This window comes from Hemitrygon akajei, chromosome 6 (assembly GCF_048418815.1).
Source record: "Hemitrygon akajei chromosome 6, sHemAka1.3, whole genome shotgun sequence".
Lineage (NCBI taxonomy): Eukaryota > Metazoa > Chordata > Chondrichthyes > Myliobatiformes > Dasyatidae > Hemitrygon > Hemitrygon akajei.
The window spans coordinates 133,606,527-133,631,546 of record NC_133129.1 but is presented as its reverse complement, the minus strand read 5'-3'; the positions used below and the strand labels follow the sequence as shown (position 1 = coordinate 133,631,546).

At 42.3% G+C, this 25,020-nt stretch overlaps 1 protein-coding gene across 1 annotated transcript in view; it reads left to right on the top strand.

Moving 5' to 3' along the window:
* Nucleotides 1-25,020, top strand: part of LOC140729491 (CD81 antigen-like) — a 92,120-nt gene that overhangs the window by 47,844 nt on the left and 19,256 nt on the right. The window contains exons 3-6 of the mRNA XM_073049278.1: nucleotides 11,975-12,072; nucleotides 18,377-18,451; nucleotides 20,357-20,473; nucleotides 20,613-20,699. Of these exons, the coding sequence (XP_072905379.1) occupies nucleotides 11,975-12,072; nucleotides 18,377-18,451; nucleotides 20,357-20,473; nucleotides 20,613-20,699 (377 nt within the window). The remainder of the gene's footprint in view (nucleotides 1-11,974; nucleotides 12,073-18,376; nucleotides 18,452-20,356; nucleotides 20,474-20,612; nucleotides 20,700-25,020) is intronic.

Below are 25,020 nucleotides of genomic sequence, written 5' to 3'. Positions count from 1 at the left end.
CTCTTTTTGCTTTTTATTTTTATTATTGTAACCTATAGTAATATTTTGTGTATTGTACTGTATTGCTGCTGTGAAGCAACAAATTTTACAGCATGTGTTAGTAACCATAAATCTGATTCAGACTATAAGGGGACAAACTTTACCGTTTTAATCCAAGAGTGAAATTGGGAAGCTTTTCCAAGGAGAGAAATTCTGAATCTTTCCTGGTGAGCTAATCAATGCATTTGCCAAGGTTGCAATTAATAACTTTAATGTGCCAGGGTATTGATCTGTGATCTAATTAAATGACACAATTTGCTCAAGGGATTAAATGGTTGACTGCTGTTCGTGTTGAGGATAAAATTATATTTCTTGCTTCTGCCTTGTGATGTGGAGGTATTAGTTAAAATTTGACTTAATGTTAAAGGGTACAAGGTATATAATCATATTCTTTAAACTGTCTCCTGTCTGGAATTGAACAAACTGAATGCATTAGCAGAGGGTGTTAAGATTAACAAAAAATACAGGACTGAGGTAGAGTGTCAGCCCAAACTGCTGACCATCTGTCTGCCTCTATTGCTGACCTAGTTAAATTCCTGCAGCAGATTTCCCCACCACCTGCTCAAGATTACAGAACCTGCAATCTTTTGTGTCACGGATCATGAGATCAAGTGGCTGTGTGATGATGAATTTGATGCAGGAGAATTTGTTGCAAACCTCAACCAGCAGAGTTAGGAACAGGTAGATATTTTCTGGTACTGGGCTGTCACTCAGTTGATCCATGATTGCGTAATGTCATTTCCAGTGCACTGGCATAAAGGAGAATGATAAATTGTAAATCCGGATTCAATGCAGCACACATAAAACGCAATAGGATAAAGAAGACAGTACAGGTAGTCCCCGAGTTATGAACGTCTGACTTGCGAACAACTCATACTTACAAACTGAGGAAGGAGAACGCCGTCCGTCATTTTAAGTCGAATCACGATGCTTTCGGCCATTTTAAGTCGTTGCCACTGTGAGTGTGTAACTTTGTATTTGGCTTAAATTTTTCTTAGCAAGATTCACCTTGACCCACTACCCCCCCCCCCCCCCCCCCACACACTTTCCGGTCGGCTGGTGTTTCTGTGAGATCGGTGCCGGGCTCGAGAACAGAGGTTCCCGAGTTGGATCTGGTGACACCTGCTCCCGAGCGCACTCCATCCGTGCTGGGTGGATGTCGAGCTTGTAAAAAAAAAAAACACCTCCTCCAGTTTAAATTCCCACATGGTATATTGTGGAGGATCCGGATCCCCAAACCCAGCACAGCCCCCACTTGTCCCATTTAACCTGTCTCAGTGCGGTGGACTTTAGGACCCGGGGAGTTCCTTGGGACCCAGCGGAGCTCAGGATCTGCCGCCCGCAGTGTTTCTGTTCTGTTGACGGGAAGCGATGGCAATTGAAAATAAAGTAGAAATAATAAAGTGTTTGGAAAGAGGTGAAACACCCTCCGTCATTGGAATAGCGTTAGGCTACAGTCGGTCAACAATCAGAACAGTTTTAAAGGATAAAGTGAGAATAATGGAGCATGTGAAAGGGCCTGCCCCGATGAAAGCTACAATTATTACTAAGCCGCGCAGTGGTTCAATTATTGAAATACATATGTTTCTTAAGTGTTTTATATGCATAGAAAGGTAAAATATATATTATATACTAAAACAGAAGTTTGACTGATAAATAATACAGGATGTACTTGTTCCGACTTATGTACAAATCCGACTTAAAGATGGACTCAGGAATGGAACTCGTTTGTAACCTGGGGACTACCTGTAATAACAAAACACAATAACTGAAAATCCTCGTATACTCTACATGGGTTGTATGTCCATAAAGAGATGCTGGGCACAGGAGTGTCTATACATAAGATGACTGATAGGAAATGAAGTTGTGGCGTTAGGGGGTGTAGAGGGGTGGGTTACTGGGTGGAGGTGTTGATCAGCCTTGCTGCTTGGGGAACGTAACTTTCGAGTCCGGTAATCCTGGTTTGGATGCTGCGTAGCCTCCTTCCTAATGGGAGTGGAGTAATTGATCCATGAGTGGCATGGGGGGATCCATCATGAATGTTACTGGCCCTCTTCCAGCACCTTTCTGCATACATGACCTTGATGGCAGGTAGGCTGGTGTCAGTGATATGTTGGGTAGTAGAGCCTTCCTGCCCACCACAGTTCAGTTTCCATACCAAGCAATGATGCAGCTTGTTGGGATGCTCCGCACTGTGCATCTGTGGAATAATGTGAGTATGAAAGTACAAAGTCCAGTTCTCTTTAGCCTAGATGTGCACTCCCAGGAGTTTGAAACTGCTGTGCCATTGTCATAAATACTGGGTGCGAGCAGTGTGAATTTTTCAGAAGTCAATAACAATCTCCTTTGTCTAGTTGACATTGAGGAAGAGGTTATTTGCATGACACCAGGCCTCGAGCTCTCACACCTCCTCTCTGTATGTCATATTCGGGTGATTGGCCGTGAAGCCGTGGGCTCAGCGCACACCTTGCTGGGGTGGGGTGGGTGGGGGCACCCGTGCTGAAGATGATGGGGAGAGAGGAGCAGTTGCGCATCCTGACTTTGAGGTCTGTTGGTTAGGAAGTCTAGACCCAGTTGCATAGTGCTGTATTGGATGAGCAGCCAGCAGCAACTTCCAACATAACATTAAGCGCTTGCTGGCATGTCTTGGGAACATCCCCATTGCTGTTTTTATTTGAACTTGAATACCAAAGTTGTGAAAGTTGAACCTACAAGGCTGACTCTTTGATAGGACAGTAGAGTAGAACCTGAGCAAGGAGTGACCCAACCGTGCCCAGGGATATCTTTGTGCTTCAAGTGCTTTTGGACGTGTATTATGGCCATGTTTTCTACTTCAGATTCCTTCCTCAGAATGTTGGTTTTGTTAGTTGGGTAAACTGCTCTTTACTTTGCAATTGTCACTTTTATGTCAAGAGCAGAATTTTTTTTTTGAAATTCTTTTAACTTGGTTCAGAAATTCTTCATTCGAATTTGATTTTAGAATCAGACTCTTCCTTTTGAGAAGAACAGTAACACCTTGCAAAGAGTGCCTTTCTCTTTGGGCGAACTGATAGTTCTGAGATACTGATTCCACTCTGGGAAGGCAGGCACCATATCTGACTCTGCAGTGTCTATGTTCTGATGTGAGAGTGGGTCCCGTTTAATAACACAAGTTGCATTTTACTTGGTTTCATGGTTGGAATTGTCCTTGTTAACACAGTTTACTCTAGAAAGCAAATTCTGCATTTTATTTTCTGTGCAGGCAATAGGTTAAGTTCAATTTAACCTCATGGAATAAATGCTTTGATTTTCCATGGTTAGGAGAAATGCTCCAGGAATCTAATGAAAAGGAGGAATTTAAATGGTGCTGTGGAGAAGAATGCACTGGAGAAATTGAGACTGGCAATATATTGCCTGGGCCTTCGGTAGCCATGGGAATAGTAAAATACATTGGTTGTCATTTTCCAAACATTTATAGCTATGGTTCTTGCAGATTAGTGTAACTTAGCAAATGTAACTCAGCTGTCTGGGGGAGAAAATTGAAGGAGAGAGAACGTGTGACTGCAAACTGGTGTGTTTACATTAGGAGCAGGGAAAATGCTAAATAGAAACTTAGAAACCCTACAGTACAATACAGGCCCTTCAGCCCACAGTGCTGTGCCGATCATGAACTTTAGTAAATTACCTAAGGTTACCCATAGCCCTCTGTTTCAAAGCTCCATGTACCTATCCATGAGTCTCTTAAAGGACATATCATATTCGCCTCCACCACCGTTGGCAGCAGCCCATTCCATGCACTCACCACTCTGCATTTTTTTTTAAAAAACAACTTGCCCTGACATCTCCTCTGTACCTACTTCCAAGCATCTTAAAACTCGGCCCTCTCATGTTAGCCACTTCAGCCTGGGAAAAAGCCTCTGATTATCCACACGATCAAATCCTCTCATTTGATGCACCTCGATCAGGTCACCTGTTGTCCTCTGCTGCTTAAAGGAGAAAAGGCCAAGTTCACACAACCTATTCTCATAAGGCATACTCCCCAATCCAGGCAACATCTTTGTAAATCTCCTCTACACCCTTTCTATGGTTTCCACATCTTTCCTGTAGTGAGGTGACCAGAATTGACCGCAGTACTTCAAGTGGGGTCTGACCAGGGTCTTGTATAGCTGTAACATTACCTCTCGACTCCTAAACTAAATCCTATGATTGATGAAGGCCAATGCACCATATGCCTTCTTCACCACAGAGTCAATCTGCGCAGCAGCTTTGAAAGAATATGATTGATAGGGCACTTTAAATGTATGAATATGATTAGACAAAGTCATTGTGCACTTATGAAAGAATTTAATTGATGAACCACTTGGAGCTTCAAAGATACAAGTTGCAGGGCCAAATACAAAGGATTGGTGGCAGTGTTCCTTCCAATTTGTAATGGCCGGTTTGTGCAAAAATCTTGTCTGCTGTGCAATTATTTTGCTCAGTAACAACATGTACACGCTGAATTTTATAGTAACAATTCTTTTGTGCTTCACACCCTTTGCTTCTTTGGAATTCGACATAGTGAATCAATAACTTCAATTAAAACAGTATAAATAAGCCAGTTCTAAAATCTGCAGACAAATCATCGCAAACTCCACTCTGTCAACACTGCCCACATCAGAAACTGGAAATGTGATAGTGTACAATCGTGAAATCTGCTGAATATGCCAGTGAGGTAGAAGGTGACAACCATTTGTGTTGAGTTTAAATTCCTCTGTGCACTAGTAGCAAAAGATGTGTGTAGCTTTATTAGCAAAGTATGTATATATTACCATATATATACACTTCAGTGTTGTCCAGGCTGGATCAGGAATCTGTTTGTAGGGCAGTAACCCTTCTCCATCATGGTGCTTTGAGATTTAATGCTCCTGTACCTCCTGCCTAATGGTAGTAGAGAGAAGAGAACGTGGCCTGGATGGTGGGGGACAGATGCTGCTTCCTGCTGGCAGTTCTCGATGTAAGTGTACTTAATTTTGTATTCGCTCACATGTCCACAAATTTCTTCTCTTTTTTGACATCAACCCACACTTAAGAGTAATTTACACTGGCCCCTTAACTTGATAGGATATCCTTGGGATGTGGGAAGAAAACCTCCAGTCATGGAGAACAGCAGTTGCTGTCATATTAGCGGTTTTGTGAGTTCAAGTTCCATGTTGGGGCATGCAGTGTTGCACTACTGAATTTGTGGTCTGTTAGGTGCTTGCTTTAAGAACCCAAATCCCTGTTTGACATTTCCATTGGATCAGGTGAACACAATGTTCTGGCCAAGAAAGAGGTGATATCCCAGATGCAAAACATTAACTAAACACTTATATATTTTCATATAAAAATATGATATATACATATATACACACATGCACACACACATGCACACGCGTACACGTACACGTACACCTACGCACACGCGTACACGCAGACCTACGCACACGCACATGCCTACGAACACGCACACGCCTACGAACACGCGCACGCCTACGAACACGCGCACGCCTACGAACACGCGCACGCCTACGAACACGCGCACGCCTACGAACACGCACACACCTACGAACACGCGCACACCTACACCTACGAACACGCGCACGCACACCTACACCTACGAACACGCACACGCACACCTACACCTACGAACACGCACACGCACACCTACACCTACGAACACGCACACCTACGCACACGAACACGCACACCTACGCACACGAACACGCACACCTACGCACACGCACACCTACGCACACGCACACGCACACCTACGCACACGCACAAGCACACCTACGCACACGCACACCTACACCTACGCACACGCACACGCACACCTACGCACACGCACACGCACACGCACACCTACACCTACGCACACGCACACGCACACGCACACCTACGAACACGCACACGCACACCACACGCACACACTTACGCACCTGCGCATGCACACACACACAGATATTAAATGGATACCTATGGCTTTGATATGAAATATAATTGTACTTTGGACATTGTGGAAGATGTACATGCTTTGGTATTTGAATCCTAATTGAAGGAATGTAGATTTCATTTTAAGTGATAGGGTGCACCACAAGCCCAGTTAGCGTGTTGGGACGCATAAAAAGCTGGCACCCACTTTGTATTGGTAAAGTCTGAGTCTTGATGCAGAGGACTGGGATGCATAGTTCAATCTGATCGGTGGCATGGTTTGGGTCATTGACTGCTCCCTTTACTGCAATGCTTCCAAGTGTGGTGTGTGCTTTGCTGCTGCTGTTCGATGCAAGTTGGTGTTGAGCTGTAACTACAGTTCGGTTTTTTAAAAATTGCTAGAACTCAATATCAATCATCTATGGACGGTCTTTGATATCTGTAATAAGCTCTCTAGTTTGATGTAGGAACAAATTCTGGGTAGTCAGCTCAACTCCATTTACTCCTTTTGTAACAAGATCATTAACTGGAAAAATGATTTTTTTTTTCTCCACGCTTGCTGCCTGTCCTGTTGAATATTTCTATCGCCTTTTTGATCTACATCACTTGATAACGCTTAACTAACATCAGTGATGTGGCAAGGTTATCATTAAGTGAATAGTTCTGGTCTTCGCTACTTTGGTAGAAAAATACACTGCTGATTTCACTCCTGAATAGACAATAGGTGCAGAAGTAGACCATTCGGCCCTTTGAGCCTGCACCGCCATTTTGAGATCATGGCTGATCAATTACTATCAATACCCGGTTCCTGCCTTGTCCCCATATCCCTTGATTCCCCTATCCATAAGATACCTATCTAGCTCCTTCTTGAAAGCATCCAGAGAATTGGCCTCCACTACCTTCCGAGGCAGTACATTCCAGACCCCCACAACTCTCTGGGAGAAGAAGTTTTTCCTTAACTCTGTCCTAAATGACCTACCCCTTATTCTCAAACCATGCCCTCTGGTACTGGACTCTCCCAGCATCTGGAACATATTTCCTGCCTCTATCTTGTCCAATCCCTTAATAATCTTATATGTTTCAATCAGATCCCCTCTCAATCTCCTTAATTCCAGCATGTACAAGCCCAGTCTCTCTAATCTCTCTGCGTAAGACAGTCCAGACATCCCAGGAATTAACCTCGTGAATCTACGCAGCACTTCCTCTACAGCCAGGATGTCCTTCCTTAACCCTGGAGACCAAAACTGTACACAATACTCCAGGTGTGGTCTCACCAGGGCTCTGTACAAATGCAAGAGGATTTCCTTGCTCTTGTACTCAATTCCCTTTGTAATAAAGGCCAACATTCCATTAGCCTTCTTCACTGCCTGCTGCACTTGCTCATTCACCTTCAATGACTGATGAACAAGGACTCCGAGATCTCTTTCTATTTCTCCCTTACCCAACTCTACACCGTTCAGATAATAATCTGCCTTCCTGTTCTTACTCCCAAAGTGGATAACCTCACACCTATTCACATTAAATGCCATCTGCCAAGTATCTGCCCACTCACCCAGCCTATCCAAGTCACCCTGAATTCTCCTAACATCCTCATCACATGTCACACTGCCACCCAGCTTAGCATCATCAGCAAATTTGCTGATGTTATTTTCCATGCCTTCATCCAAATCGTTAACGTAAATGGTAAACAGCTGTCGTCCCAATGCTGAGCCCTGTGGCACCCCACTAGTCACCACCTGCCATTCCGAGAAACACCCATTCACCGCTACCCTTTGCTTTCTATCTGCCAACCAGTTTTCTATCCACGTCAATGCCTTCCCCCTGATGCCCTGAGCTTTGATTTTACCCACCAATCTTCTATGTGGGACCTTATCAAATGCCTTCTGAAAATAGAGGTACACTACATCCACTGGATCTCCCCCGTCTAACTTCCTGGTTACATCCTCGAAAAACTCCAACAGATTAGTCAAGCATGATTTACCCTTGGTAAATCCATGCTGGCTCGGCCCAATCCTATCTCTGCTATCTAGATATGCCACTATTTCATCCTTAATAATGGACTCTAGCATCTTTCCCACCACCGATGTCAGGCTGACAGGTCGATAGTTCTCTGTTTTCTCCCTCCTTCCTTTCTTAAAAAGTGGGATAACATTAGCCATTCTCCAAACCTCAGGAACTGAACCTGAATCTAAGGAACATTGGAAAATGATTACCAATGCATCCGCAATTTCCAGGGCCACCTCCTTCAGTACCCTAGGGTGCAGACCATCTGGACCTGGGGATTTGTCAGCCTTCAGTCCCATCAGTCTTCTCATCACTGTTTCCTTCCGAATGTCAATCTGTTTCATTTCCTCTGTTACCCTATGTCCTTGGCCCATCCATACATCTGGGAGATTGCTTGTGTCTTCCTTAGTGAAAACAGATCTAAAGTACTCATTAAATTCTTCTGCCATTTCTGTTTCCCATAACAATTTCACCCAATTCAGTCTTCAAGAGCCCAACGTTGTTCTTAACTATCTTCTTTCTCTTCCAAAAAAAAAGCTTTTGCTATCTTCCTTTATATTTCTGGCTAGCTTGCGTTCGTACCTCATTTTTTCTCCCCGTATTGTCTTTTTAGTTAAGTTCTGTTCCTTAAACACTTCCCAATCATCTGTCCTCCCACTCACCTTAGCTCTGTCATATTTCCTTTTTAATGCTATGCAATCTCTGACTTCCTTTGTCAACCACTGAGGCCCCTTTCCCCCCTTTGAATCCTTCCTTCTCTGGGGGATGAACTGATTTTGCACCTAGTGCATTATTCCCAAGAATACCTGCCATTGCTGTTCCACTGTCTTTTCTGCTAGGCTATCCGTCCAGTCAACTTTGGCCAGCTCCTCCCTCGTGGCTGCATAGTTTCCCCTGTTCATCTGCAACACTGTGACACCTCCGAGCTGCCCATATCCTTCTCAAATTGCAGATGTGCTGCCTTTATGGCAGTTATTTAGTTTATAATATTTTCGCTTAGTAATTTGTTAGCATTTTTTTAGCTAAAGTTAGGATTGTTTAAATCAATTTATTTGTAATACATCGCGGCTGCGATGACGTCACATCCGGGTTCGCCGCGTCTTGTGGGAAAATACCGGTTTGAGATAAACGCAAGGGTAGGGGTCACTCACATGTGCCACCATAGCACCGGTTAGGTTTTCTCTATGCACCAAAGACACAGTGAAAGCAACGCTGTAAGTCATTAGATAATCAATATGTTGAGTTGAAATGTTAACGCCGATTCTGTTAAAAGTAACGATGGTCAGTAAGGTTTATGTTTTCGTCAGTTAAAGAGTCGGGATAGTTTGTATTGAAGTGTATTTAAAGCAGTCAATGGAGCAGCTAGATTCTGACTGTATGCTGCACTTTAATGTAATGTAGTTATTGTAGTTTTACCTTTGCAAGTATTCACAATGTAAATGTGATATTTAGAAGGAAAACAAACACTGTACCAATCTTGTATTGTTTTTCAACAGTTTTCACCATACGTTAATGTGAAGAGTGAACAGTAAATGGTTAATCTTACTACGGCCTTGTTTGCATTGACTCTGGTTTATCTCGACATTTACCTCGGCGTTACGTCACACCCGAGCGAGAACGTTACAGCAGATAAAAGCTTATCATATTGTGATCACTACCTCCTAGTGGCTCCTTTACTGAGAGATCGCTTATCAAATCCTGTTCATTACATAACACTAAATCCAGAATAGTCTTGTCCCTGGTCGGCTCTCGTACAAGCTGTTCCAAGAATGCATCCCATAGACACTCTACAAACTCCCTATCCTGTGGTCCAGCACCAACCTGATTCTCCCAGTTCACCTGCATGTTGAAATCCCCCATAACTACTGCAACATTACCTTTGTCACATGCCAGTGTTAACTCCCTATTCAACTGCACCCAATATCCATGCTACTGTTTGGTGGCCTGTGGACAACACCCATTTGGGTCCTTTTGCCCTTACTGTTCCTCAGTTCTATCCACACAGACTCTACTTCTCCTGACCCTATGTCCCCCCTTACAAAGGACTGAATCTCATTCCTCACCAACAGGGCCACCCCACCCCCTCTGCCCACATTTCTGTCCATACGATAGCACGTATACCCTTGTACATTCATTTCCCAGGTCTGATCTCTCTGCAGCCATGTCTCCGTTATCCCAACAACATCATAGTTACCCATTCGCACCTGGGCTTCAAGCCCATCCACCTTATTTCTGACACTTTGTGCATTCAGATATAGAATTTTTAGCCCATTTCTCCTCTCTCTGTTTGAATTCCTGCCTATTGTGCTTAACCCAGCTCCCCGAACTCCCATCGGGCTATACGCCCCTAGAATTTTGTTGTCCTTCCTAAATTTACTTATTCTTTCAACACATTTAACTCCATGTTCCGTCAGACCATCCCTCTGTACATGTGTCCTCCTTATCACTTGTCTGCCCCACCTTCCTCTACTGCACACTTAATATTCCGGAACCGTGTAGTCCCCACCTGTCCTTTATTCTTCCTCTCGCTATCCTCTCTCACATTCTGGATCCCCGCCCCCTGCAAATTTAGTTTAAACCCCCCCAAGAAGCACTAACAAACTTCCCTGCAAAAATGTTAGTACCGCTCCAGTTCAGGTGTAAACCATCCCTTCGGAACAGATCCCACCTTCCCTGGAACAAAGCCCAATTATCTACAAACCTGAAGCCCTCCCTCCTGCACCATCCTCTCAGCCACGTATTAATCTTTATAATCCTTCTGTTCCTTGCCTCACTCGCATGTGGCACAGGTAGCAATCCTGAGATTGTTACCCTGGAGGTCCTGCTCTTCAGCTTCGCACCTAACTCCCTACGCAGGACCCCTTCACTCATCCTACCCACATCGTTGGTCCCTACATGGACCACAACATCTGGATTCTTGCCCTCCCTCTCGAGAATAACCTGCACCCGATCTGAGATGTCTCGGACCCCGGCACCAGGGAAGCAACATACCATCCGAGACTCCCGATCTTCCCCACAAAATCTCCTGTGTTCTAATGCTACGAAGATCCCCTCTTGATTTTCCTCACCAAAAGAGGGAGGTTTACTGTTTTTAAATCTTCCTCCCAAGCCACCTTCAGTGGAATAAGGCTAGAGTGAAGATGCTGTGTTAGGTACGTGTTGGTCAATGTCACAAAGGTTGGAAATGGGTCCTACGGCTCTCTAAGACTAAGACAGCAGAAAAAACACCAAGCACTCATTGACTTCAATCTACCACCCACTTGCTCATTAGGGGTGATTTACAATGACCAATTGCCTACCAACCTGGATGTCTACCGGATTTGGGGATTGAAGCTCCTAGAATAAACATGCAAACTCAATCCAGGCATCACTGGAAACTGGGATTAGCCTGGGTTGCAGGTTCCCTGAGGAAGTAGCTATATCAGTTCTGCACCTGGTCATCTCTATAGCTTTGGGCAAATTCTGTATTTTCTAGTTTCCATGGCATCTCCTGTTGCCATGAGAATTGTCATTTGAAAACTAAAGTAACTTGCTCATTATTTCCCACCACGCCTTTTATGTGCACTAACTATAGGCTTGAAATGGTTGGTATTCGTATTACTGTACTCTGAGCCTGAACCAGGATTTTCAGCAGCTGGTCAAGTGTGGAACCATCAGCAGTAAACTTAATCCTGCCTGCAGTTGGTAGATACTCTGCTGCGGAAGGGACTGGGTAGCGGTGAAAGAGAAGAAATTTAAATGTAATCCAGTCATCCTGGAGCCAGTCAAAGGCTCCTTACTGCCATCTCTTGATAGTTTAAATTAGTTTTTACAAATTGTATTAAAATTGGCCTTCCCTACAACATATGAACAGAGGAGGGAAAAAAAAACTAACATTAGGCATAGCAGAGAACCGCATTTAAATGTTATTCAGGATAATATTTTGCGTATTTGCCATGTGAATCTCAATGAGGAACATTGGTTTTTTTCATGTTAATCACAGTCCTTTCTTTACTCCTAGGGGTCTACATCCTGATTGGTGTTGGAGCTGTGATGATGATCGTGGGGTTTCTAGGTTGCTATGGTGCCATCCAGGAATCCCAGTGCATGCTAGGAACGGTAAGACAGTCTCTGTCTGGTATGGAGGGGCCACTGAACAGGATCGGGGGTGGGGGGGAAGCTGCAGGAAATTGTAAACTCAGTCAGCTCCATGGGCACTAGCCTCCCCAGTATCCAGGATACCTTCAAAAGGTGATGCCCCAAAAAGGTGGCATCCACCACTAAGGACCACCATCACCCAGAACATGTCCTCTTCTCATTGCTATCATCACAGAGGGAGTACGGGAGCCTGAAGACACCCACCAGGCTTCTTCCTCTCAGTCAACAGGTTTCTTAATTGACTGTGAACCTGTGAACACTTTTTCAGTATTTTCCCTTGTTCTGCAGCACTTACTTTTTTTTATATAAATATATACAGTACTTTCAGTTATAGTGTTTGTCACTGTCCTGTTGCCGCTAAGCAACAAATTTGACAGCATATGCCGATGATGTTAAATCTGATTCTCCTTTCGGTTTGGCTGTTCATTGTTTGTGCCAGAAATTTGTGCTCTGTGGATGTGGCAGCTGAACAGAATTCTTGCGCTTCCTTCACTGGAAATGGTTCCTCTTGATGCCTGTGACTCTCAGCGGTGGATGAGCCCCTTCAACGCTCATTTTCAAAAGTATTTGGAAGTAGGCAGGTTGCATTTTGAGGACGGTGCGGTCTTAGTGCCCTTGCTCTTCTCTGCGTTTACTGGTGTTACTGGATTTGTGGCACTGATGCATTTGAAGTTACTTTAGAGTGACTGTGCAATGTTTCTTTAACACATAGAAGGCATCACAGTTGAATCTGGTTGAGTTTCTGAATGCAGTTTCCCAGAAGGATCATTTGTTCAGGGAATTGTTTTCTTTTCCATCTCGTCCCTCCCAACACAGCTTACTGAAGTGTGCTATTCTTAACCACCTGATCAGTTATCTCTTTAGAGGCCACAGATAACACCTGAAACTTTACTGAACAACATGTTGGGTATCCACAAATATCTCATTGATTTAAATTGTGGGTTTGATTACAACAGGGATTTTTGTGATGTCTGTTGCCACATAGTCACCTGATCCTACCAATTTCCTGGGATAGGTGGTCCTTTTCACCAAGTCCCACCTCAGTCACTTGTATCCTTTTAGCTATCTTCTCCTTGTCTGGTAGTCTGCCAAGTTCCACCTCATCTCCTATCGATAGTCCTTGTTATCCACCACTCGTTATTAAGCTTCTCCCTCAAGCCTGTTACCCTCGCCTTCCCTGACTAACATCTGTCAGGTTAATCTGATTACTTTGGCCTACTATTTATTTACAGTCCACAGGCCAGTTTTCTCTAAACTTCAACTGTTGTGTAAACTTACCACCTATGTTTACCCACTGGCCTTTATTTTCTTAGTTTGTCTCCAATAAACACATAAACTTGATCACGGGCAGGGTTACTTGTATTCCTTACTGATCTGACCCTTTCAGTGCCACCTGGGAAACAATTGCCCCCAAAATTACTTCCAATTCAGCCATTCACTTGAGTTATCATCTTGCTCACACACATTCTCACTACGACCACAGATTGGTTTACTTCCTACAGAATATTCGGTCTTCCTTTTCAGCTTGACTTAAAGCAAAGGTTTGCATAGTTATAGTACTTGGTCATCTCCTCTTGTGTGTGAAGAGCTTTATCCTGGAAAGCAGATAATTTTTATTCACCACGTCTGCCTGTGCATTCATCTACAGCTCTGACTATTTTGTCCCTCAGATGGTGATCCTTTGTTCAGCCTCCTCTGTAGCAATCCTCTCCTCTTCCACCCAGCCCTCCATTCCCAGTCATTGTGTTTTTCTGTTTTCTCCCATCCCACCTTTTCAAAATGCACCTTGACCATGAAACCAGCCTTGTATTTCTTCAGATTTCAGTGCCGTCAAAATGTCTAGTATCATCTCTTTATACCCAAATACCAGATGGAATTGTAAATAGCTGCATTTCATCACATATTTTCAAATTTTGATCTTTGCCACAGCATAGTGCTCTAATTTAATGCACCAATTAGATCCTTTGCTGTTGAGTATGTAGTGTATTAGAGATCTCCTTGCCTTCCCACTGCCTGTTGCATGGTCCATTTCTGTATTAACTCTGCATTAACATTTTGTTTATTGCTCTGGATTTCCAGCATCTGCAGAATCTAATTTCTGTATTAATTGCAGTACCTACTTCCCAGTGCCCTTCTCTGCCCGCTAAAGTTAATGGTTATCAGTGTTTAATCACTAGAATCGGTGTTTGACCCTTTTGTCTTCCTCCTTCGGAATCGGGTTTATCATCACTGACTTGACATGGAGTTCCTTGTTTGGTGGCTGTACGGTGCAAAGAAATAACATTGCTATAAATTACGAAAGGAAGTAATAATGAAATAGTGTTCATGGGCCATTCAGAAATCTGATGGTAGAGAGGAAGAAGCTGTTCCTAATTCATGGATTGTGGGTCCTCACTCACCACCCTGATGGTAGTAAGGAAAAAAGCTTATCCCTTGGATGCTGAAGGTCCTTGGTGATGGATGATGCTACCTTGAGGCACCACCTCTTCAAAACCTTCTCAATGGTGGAGAAGGTTGTGGCCATGATGGAGCTGGCTACAACCCTCTGCAGCATCTTGCGATACTGTGCATTGGAGCCTCCATACCAGGCTCTGATGCAACCAGTCAGAATGCTCATACCCTACAGCTATAAAAATTTACAGGAGTCTTTGACATAACTAAATCTCCTCATCCTTCTAATTGAGCAGAGCCACTGATGTGCTGCTTTCATGATGTTCAGGTGTCAGTGGCCATGAAGTTGGTGAAGTTACCATTACTAGAGAGAGGCTTCTTGGGAAACTGTAAGGTATGAAGGTAGATAAGTCACCTAGACCAGATGGTGTACACCCCAGAGTTCTGAAAGAGGTGGCTGAAGAGGTTGTGGAGGCATTAGTAATGATCTTTTAAGAATCACTAGATTCTGGAATGGTTCTGGAGGACTGGAAAATTGAAAATGCCACTCCGCTCTTCAAGAAGGGAAGGAGGCAGAAGAAAGGAAATTATAGGCCATTTAGTCTGACTTCAGTGGAATCGATTGTTAAGGATGAGTTCTCAGTGCTTGGAGGCACATGATTTTTTAAAAAAAAGGCCGTAGTCAGTATGGTTTTGTTCAAGGGAAAATCTTGCCTGACAAATCTCTTGGAATTCTTTGAAGAAATAACAAACAAAATAATGATGGACAAAGGAGAATCAGTTGGTGATGTGTACTTGGATTTTCAGAAGGCCTTTGACAAGGTGCTACATACGAGGCTGCTTAACATGATAAAAGCCCATAGTATTACAGGAAAGGTTCCAGCATGGATAAAGCAGTGGCTGATTGGCTGGAGGAAAAGAGTGGGGGGAAAAGGAAGCGTTTCTGGTTGGCTGCTGGTGAATAGTGATGTTCCACAGGGGTCTGTGTTGGCACCAATTCTTTTTGTTATATGTCAGTGATTTAGATGATGGAATTGATGGCTTTGTTACTAGGTTTGTAGACTATATAAAGATATGTGGAGGGACAGTTAGTTTTGAGGCTAGACAGTTAGAGAGGCTACAGAAGACTTAGATTAGGAGAGTGAGCAAAGTAATGGCAGATGGAATACAGTGTTGGGAGGTGTATGGTCATGCACTTTGGTAGAAGAAATGAAAGAATTAACTTTTCTAAATGGAGAGAAAATATTTTTTAAAAACTGAGGCACAAAGGGACTTGTGAGTCCTTGTGCAGGATTCCCTACCGCTCAGTTTGCAGGTTGAGGCTGTGGTGAGGAAGGCAAATGTGATGTTAGCTTTAATTTCAAGAGGACTAGATTATAAAAGCAGAGGTATAATGCTGAGAATTTATAAAGCATTGGTGAGGCCTCACTTGGAGTATTGTGAGCAGCTTTGAGCTCCTTAGAAAGGATGTGAAACTAGAGAGGGTTCAAAGAGGCTCATGAAAGTGAGTGACTTGTCATATGAAGAGCGTTTTATTGGCTGTGGGCCTGTATTCACTAGAATTTGTAAGGATGAGCAATTACCTCATTTTAAACCTGTCGAATGGTGAAAGGCCCTGATAGTGAATGTAAAGAGGATGTTTCATATTATGGGAGAGTCTTAGGACCAGAGGACACAGCCTCGGCCTCAGAATAGAGGGGCTTCCTTTTAGAACAGAGTTGAGGAATTTCTTTAGCCAGAGAGTGGTGAATCTGTGGAATTTGTTACCACAGGCAGCTGTGGAGATCAAGTCTTTATGTACATTTAAGGCAGAGTTTGATAGATTTTTGACTGGTCAGGACATGAAGGGATATGGGGAGAAGGTGGAAGATTGGGGCTGAGATGAAAATTGGATCAGCTATGATATGGTGGAGCAGACTTGATGGGCCAAATGGCCTAATGCTGCTCCTATATCTAATGATTGCGTCATTATATTGTGCCCGGGATAAGTCACTGAATTCCTTTATACAAATAAACAATGCAAAGCCCTGCTTCTGTAGCCCCTGTACTCCTCTGTAATCATACCATTCCAGTTGTTCTGTCTCCATTTTCTGAGCTGGTTCTTGCAGCTGTTTGCTGATTGTGTCCTATCTAGAATGGAGACCCATCTACCTGTCGCTGGAGCTGATCACTGTTCTCATTGCCTCAGACTGCTATTGGTTTATTGTCACATGTACCAAACAGTGGAAAAACTTGCATTTTGCAAGCAGATTGTTTCAAGAATGTAGGTACTTTGAGGGAGTACAAAGGAAAAGCAGTAATCGAATGCAAATTAGTGTTATAGTTGCAAAGGAGCAGTGAAACAGTAAGGCATTAGAGCCATGACGAGCCTACAGTGTAGCCACTTTCCTCCCTATCTTCAGCAGCCTTACAACCCAATTCACTGGCACCTTCTCTTCACCCTCCCACTCCCATTATGATCCTTCAGTGCAGCCTTTTGCTCTTCCTCCCTTGCATCATCCACCATTTCACCTCTGCTCAAAAGTACTTTCTGCTTCTCCATCACCCTCCTAGCTTTTGAGTCCACCCATTGAAGCCCAACTCTATTTAACTTGGCCACATCCTTGAGTACACCACCATGGAGACCTTTCAGAGATCCTTCTGCATTGGACAAGTTAAGCAATTAACAGAGCAGTGAAGAAGGTTGCTTTTGGCCTTGCACTGTGACAGTGCTGTGCAGGTGCTTCCACACACACTCTAGCTTCTAGTATTCTGTACTTTCTTCAGTCTGATTACTTGGGCCTGAAGTACCTTATTGAGATTTTTGTCTCTGTGCCAGGAGACTATAGACTAAATCCTCTAGCCCAGTAACCGTAGTTTTGCATTGATTGTGGCCATGCCAGCTGTGTGGTGGACCAGGGTGCAAAGGAAACTCTTGCCCACACTGTCAGTTGGCGCCAGATATTGAAACAGGAACACGATGCTAAATAAGTGATGCAGTGTCTGAACAGGAAATTCCTAAGATATTCCCATCAAACATCTATACAAAAACATTTTGGGTTCTTTTGGATATCCAAGGTGTGCTGAACTCCTTTTATTCTGGCTCGCTCTCCATTGTGATCCAATTTAATAGATTTTTTTTGTTGCAATAGCTTTTGTATATGGCTTTTGTTGGAGTGGCTGAAATCATCAGATTCAATCTTCTGTGATCAGAATCTTGCATCTTGTCTGTAGTTTAATCATGTAGCCAGCACTCGTGTTGGATAGCATTCTTTGAACTAAGCAAAGAAGTTCACCTGGACCGACAATGTAGAGCCGCTCTGGTTACTTGGACAGCTCAGCAATGGGGTGTTAATTTATCATTTGGCTTGAAGACACCTCTTTGTAGGTAATGCAAATTTTTAGAAGTGCCAGTACAAAATTTGAATTGGTACCTGCGAAGTGGTGTCAACCTCACTGGTGATGCTGTCAGCTTTCAAATGTGTTCCTCGGAGATGCAGCTACCAGAGAAATAGTAATTTTAAATTAGTACTTTTTTTTTTAATAGCCCTTAACTTGGCAGTGGAGTTATTGGGGCACCGTCTTTTGACAGTGTTTCTGTAGCAAGTTATTCTTGTTTTCATGAAGCCGAGTTGCTAGCTCGACACTCAACCCAACTTGGATTCGAACTCGAGAACCTTCGCTCCGGAGTCCGGCGCTGATACCGTTGTGCCACCAAGCGGGACTTAAATTAGTACGTTTAGCTTTTATATGCTGTAGTTTTGTAACCCAGTGTTTAGTATCTCATTGTCTCATCACACACAAGCGTGTTTATACTGAAGGAGGAGGGATTTAATCAGTGCAGGTATTATAAAGATGAACTGCTTTAATGTGCTGGTGCTCTCTGTCTTTTCAGTTCTTCGTCTGTCTGGTGGTTTTGTTCGCTTGTGAGGTTGCTGCTGGGATCTGGGGATTCGTACACAAGGATGAGGTTTGTATTGTATTTCTCCAACCTGTCAGACTAGTTGAAGTGATTTCAAAGGGAAGTGGAATGTTGGGTGAAGTCTTTCAAGACTTTTGCCAGGACAGGAGAGAGGTTAGTAGTCTTGCACTGAGAGAGGAGGAGAAAAGTCGAGATGACTTTGTGGATCGGGAGGACCACTGGAAAGTATTTACCAGGTTGTGCATTGATGGGGAGGGATGAGGAAGCACTACTGAACTTGTATGTGGGGTGGTTGGGGGTGGGGAAGAGAGGAGAGAATAACTGCTTCCAATACCAGCCCAATGTGTTAACTGGTAGCTTAAGTGAGATGCCGAACAGCAGCCAGTACTTGCAATGTTACTTGATTCCTGAGGGAAGTGTGGGAGTGACAGAACATGGTAAGTTTACAGTTTTAAAACCGCTATGGGTTTGTAAGTCCTGGTACAAAAGGTACTGGTGTGTTGAGGTTAAGAATGTGATGGTTGCCTCAGTGGGGCTGCAACGAGATTAAAAACTGTAAATGCTGTAGATGATTGCACAGTTTAGTTGCCAAATTCAGTTTGTCATTCAGCTGTACACATGTATACCGCCAAATGAAACAACGTTCCTCCGGACTAAAGTGCAAAATGCAGTGCAAATAACTCACACAACACCAGTAAATAAATAAAAAGGTGCACTTATGGCACAGGATACAAAGTAAACTATAACACTACTGGTGTATGATGAGACCTGGGTGATGGCAGGGAATTCAGTTGTCTTACGGTCTGGGGAAGGTTGTTCACCACCCTATCATTTCTGCCCTAGTGCTACAATAATAAGAGGTCAAAGAGATTGGTGGATGGGTGGGAGTAATCATTGACAATGCTCCTGATAAATATTTCTGGATGAAAGAGAGATCCCGATGATCCTCTCAGCCTCAGCAGTCCTCACAATTTTTTGTAGGGACTTGGGTGGTCAGATGCCTTGCAGTTCCCTTACCAGACAGTGACACAACTTTGTCAGGGCACTCATTGGTGTTCCTGCAAAAAAAATTTGTGACAGTGGTTGGGCTGGAGTGGGGGGTGGGTGGGAAAGAGCCTCAATCGAGGTGGAGATGCTGCTGTGCTTTCTTGATCAGGGAGGTGGTGTTGAGGGGCCAGGTGAGATTGTCCAATATGTGTACTCCCAGAAACTTGGTGCTCCTAACTCTCTCCGCAGAGGAGCTGTATATGTGCCGTGAGGTATGGTCAACCTACACCTTCCTGAAGTCCACAATCATCTCTTTGGTCTTGTCCCCATTCACTCAAGTTGTTGTGCTCACACCATTCTAGCAGCTGCTCTCTCTTATCTGCACACTGTCACGTTGATGTCATCATTGATGAGGCGAACCAAAGTACGTATGTCATCATATACAACCCTGAGATTCATTTTCTTGCACACATTCTCAAAAACTTCCACAATAGAATCAATGACCATAATAAAGCCACTGTTGTGTCAGCAGCAAACTTGGTTCAGTTTGAACTGGATCCAGCAGAGCAGTCATTCAGCAGCAGGCTGTGCACAAGGCACTGGCGAGCACTGCTGCTCAGTGTGATGGAACTGGAGATATTACTGTCAGCTGTGGTCTTTCTGTAAAGGATCACTCAGAGGTGAGACCCAGCGATGACAGTTTGCCCACCAGCTTCTGAGGGATGATTGCATTAAATTCAAATGTGAAATGGATAAACTGCATCATGAGGCACCATTTTTTGTCTTTAGTTGTGAAGGGACAGAGGGAATGGTTGAGTTAAGGTGGAGACCAAGATTGTCCAGATGACGCATACTGCCTAAAAAAGGGAGAAAGCTTGTTAGTCATGATGGATATCTTCCTCCTCATTTGACTCCTCTCAATGCCACCCCCCCCACCTCAAAATAACGATTTTCTTCTCTTGACAGGTGGCTAATGAGTTTAAGACGTTCTATGATCAAGCCAACACTGCTTACATGATGCCATTGCAAAATCGAGAAAAGAAGGATCAGGCTAAAGCTGTGTTGGTGACCTTGCATAATGCGGTGAGACAGTTGTATTGTCTGTCTTCAAATGAATTCTTGCCACAAAACCACAACGCACTGAGCTTGTGCTTGTTCAATGTGTAGTATTCTAATCTTGCTCTTTTATCTCTTCCCTGTCCCTTCCTACCTTCTCATTTAGCTGGACTGCTGTGGAAGCAGCAATTTAAACAAGTTGATGACTGCAGAACTCTGTCCCAAACAGAAGGGAATAGGTCTTCAAAGTCCGGTATGTCGTTCTCTCCTTTAACTGATCCTCTGGTTTCATTGCTGGCTAAAAGTTCACTTTTATTGAAACTTCCAGAAAGACCTCCTTGGGCTTGGTTTAACAGCGGCACATTTGAGCATCAGACCATACGGATGAGCTCCAGGCATGGTCATGACCTTTGTTCTGTTGAGGTAGTGCTAATAGTGAAGTAATTGGCCACTGAATCTGGGATGGACAATCAAACCAGCAGTGGAATTCCTGATGACAGGTAGTGCTGGATGTGAACTCAAACATTGAGTTTGTTGTCATATGCACGAGTACGTAAATGTAGTCATGCTAAGAAAAACTTGGAGCAACATTATAGGCATATGGCATTAGAGACACAACATTCACATGAAGATCGAACATGGGGGGTCAGCGGGAGACGCTCATGGAGTGAGTACTGTTTTAGATCCGCTCCATAACCTTTACTTTTTTTAACCTTTGATCACCCTTATCCAACTTATTTTTACCTACACCAAAAGATTCTTACTATTTTCTTGGGCTTATCGTTAAGAGTTTATTGTGAATTTTTGAAGATATGCAAACAGAAATGGCTCTTAGATCTAAAGGACGAGAACCGGGGCGTAACCCGAACGGTAATGGAAAGAAGCAAGCTCATCCGCAATGCACTGAGTTAACTTATGAACTGTTTATGGAGGTTTTGGATAAAAAATTCGATGAACTACATCAAGCTTTTAAACAAGATATAAAGGCTTTTCAAGATTATATGGTTAAGACGGATTCAGTAATTAACCAGCAGCAAGTTCTTATCGCGTCTCTGCAAGAAGAAGCTCGGAAACGAGATTTAACAATTGAAAAATTGCAACAGGATTTAATTTCGACCATTAAACTGGTGGAAACACTTAAACCCAAGAGTGTCGACTTTGAGAATCGGTCCAGAAGACAGAACCTACGTATACTTGGTCTCCCAGACGGCATAGAAAAAGGCGATCCTTTGAAATATTTTGCTCAACTTTTAAAAGATGCGTTCCCGTCGGTTTTCCCAGAGAACCCCCCGTTACTTGATCGAGCACATAGAATTTGGAGTCGTTCATCGAGTGCTTCAGCTAAACCCCCGGTGGTAATTGTCCGGTTTCACTATGTACACGACAAAGAACAACTCATTCGTGTGGCTCAGCGGGCTGGAATGGTTAAATTTCAAGATTACTACTTCTGTTTGGTTGAAGATTTTAGTCCTGAAGTTATGAAAAAAAGGCTTCTTTTTAAACCTCTGATGTCTGAATGTTATGAGAAAAATCTAAAACCTGCGCTCTTATACCCTGCGAAGCTTAGAATCTCTCCGTCGAATGCTCCACGCCAGGTTTTCCTTTCTATATCTGAAGCGAGAAAGTATCTGGAGGAGAACTTCCCTACTGCTACAGACACTAATCTCTAATAAATGAGTGATTCTGATCGTGTAAGATGGTTTTCGATTCCTCAAACCAGTGTTAGTCTCTGGTTATTGGTGTAGGTTTATCCTATACTTTATATTTAAGCTAAAGTGTGTTTTCGTTATATTAATCGCTCTGTTTTATACACTTTAACCATTATACTATATTTTTGACTATTATTTCTGTTCCCTTGAAGGTATATTTTTAACCTTTCGAAGGGAAATTTTTTTTATTATTAAGATGGTGTTTTTTTTGGAAAAATATTCTTGGTTTTGTTTAAGATGGCGTTATTTTTTCTTGTCTTCCTATAATGCATCGCTTATCATAGTTTAAATATTTCTTGATTTGTTTGGGTTATAACCCGATTGATAAGCTTTCAGTGATTATATTCTTTTTTTTTAACAACTAAGTATATTAAGAAGCGTGGATTTTAGTATTGTGATTATAATTTTTAAAATTGGGGTGGTTTTTTTTTATATATATCCTTTATATACGGAGTGGTCTTCCGCTGATATGGGGGTAGAATTAGTCTCATTGTTTCCTTTTTCTAGCCATATTTTGGCTTTTTTTCTTTTTCTTGTGGGGGTGGGGGATGGTCTGTTTTCTAATTTTATTTTTCTTTTACCAGTTTGTTTTAGTTTTTTCATTTGGGCTGTTTTTGAACTACAAATATGTCTACAATGTCATCACTTCCGGGTCCGCTCTTTATTTTTGTTCCTCTTCCAGGTGCATGAGTTTATAATTTGGTTAACCCTTTCTATACCAAAGGGTTGACTTTAGAAGCATGGCTCAAACCATTAATTTTGTGTCTTGGAATACTAATGGTTTAAACCATCCGATTAAACGAAAGAAGATTTTCAAAGTATTCCAAAGACTTAATGCTCATATCATTTTTGTACAAGAAACTCATGTGAGGAAGGCGGACAAATATCGCTTTTTTAGGTCTTGGCGGGGTCAACAGTATCATTTGAATTTGAATGCCAAAGTTAAGGGAGTTTCAATTTTTATTGACCCCTCTATTGCATTTGTTCAACATGATATCCTTTCGGATCCGAATGGTAGATTTTTGTTAATTACGGGTTTACTGTGTAATAAAAAGGTTGCTATGGTTAATGTTTATGCCCCAAATGTGGATTGTCCTGATTTTTTTAAGTCCTTATTTACTTCTTTACCTAATCTAAATGAATATAAGTTAATAATGGGTGGTGACTTTAATTGTTGTTTAAATCCTTTGATGGACAAATCTAAATCTATTCAGACTTTACCCAATAAGTCGGTCACTTGTATTAACTCCTTTTTGACTGATAATGGAGTTTTTGATATTTGGAGATTTCGGCATCCTAACGACAAAGAGTTTTCTTTTTTCTCACATATTTATCATTTCTATTTGAGAATTGATTTTTTTTTTATTGACTCTTGTTTTATTCCATCGGTAATTGGTTGTAATTATGATATTATAGCTTCAAGTGCTAGACAATGGTGATTTGACTCTACCTTATTGCAAGATCCGGACTTTATTAAATTTATGAAGGAGCAGATCGATTTCTTCTTTTCAACTAATTCCACGGATGATATCTCTTGCGGAACAATTTGGGACACTTTTAAAGCGTGTATACGTGGACAGATTATCTCTTACTCTGTTGGTCTGAGAAAACGCATTAAGAAGGAAACTCTTTTATTGGTTGATAAAATTAAAGAGATTGACAAGAAATATTCGACCACTCCTAGTAAGGAGCTTTACAAACAAAGGGTTGAACTTCAAATGGAACATAGTTTATTACTTACATCTCCGATTGAAAATCAATTAATGAAAACCAGATCTGATTTTTATATACATAGTGATAAATCGGGTAAACTGTTATCTAGTCAGCTGAAGAATGTTTTGGTTAAACGTCAAATCACTAAGATTTGTCAGCAGAATGGGGATTTGACAGTTAACCATGATGAGATAAATAAGTCATTTCAAGACTCTTATACCTCCCTGTATCAATCTGAATTCCCTCAGGATCATAATACCATGTGTGATTTTCTTGGGAAATTGAATTTTCCAAAATTATCATCCGATGATCTTTCAGTATTAGATACTCCGATTACGGACGCAGAAATTAAAGGGGTTATTTCCTCAATGAATTCTGGGAAAGCGCCAGGTCCAGATGGGTATACAGTAGGATTTTTAAAAAGTTTTTCCGCTACTCTCTCTCCTTGGTTATGCAGGGTTTTTGAAGAAGCAATTAGATTGGGGAATTTGCCACAATCTTTTTATAGAGCTTCTATTTCTTTAATACTGAAGAAAGATAAAGACCCTACTGACTGTGCATCTTATAGACCAATATCTTTATTGAATGTGGACTCCAAGATCTTTTCCAAGTTACTGGCTTCCAGGCTGGAGAAGGTATTACCCCAAATTATTTCGGAAGATCAAACCGGTTTTATTAAAAATCGCTATTCTTTTTTCAATGTTAGGAGATTACTGAATATTGTTTATACTCCTTCACATAGCACTTCAGAATGTGTTATTTCATTAGATACGGAGAAAGCATTTGATAGAGTTGAATGGCCTTACTTATTTTATGTGTTGGAGAAGTTTAATTTTAGTCCGACATTCATTTCTTGGATTAAACTGATTTATCACACTCCAGTAGCCTCGGTGTTTACTAATAATCAAAGATCTCCCTTCTTTCGTTTATTTCAGGGCACTAGACAAGGTTGTCCTCTTAGCCCATTACTATTTAACATTGCTTTAGAACCTTTGGCAATTGCCATCAGAGAATCACAGGATATTTCGGGTATTAATCATGGGACAGATATTCATAAGGTATCTTTGTATGCAGATGATTTATTATTATTCATTTCTAACCCTGAGAAATCTATTCCAGCAATTCTATCATTGTTGGCTCAATTTAGTGAGT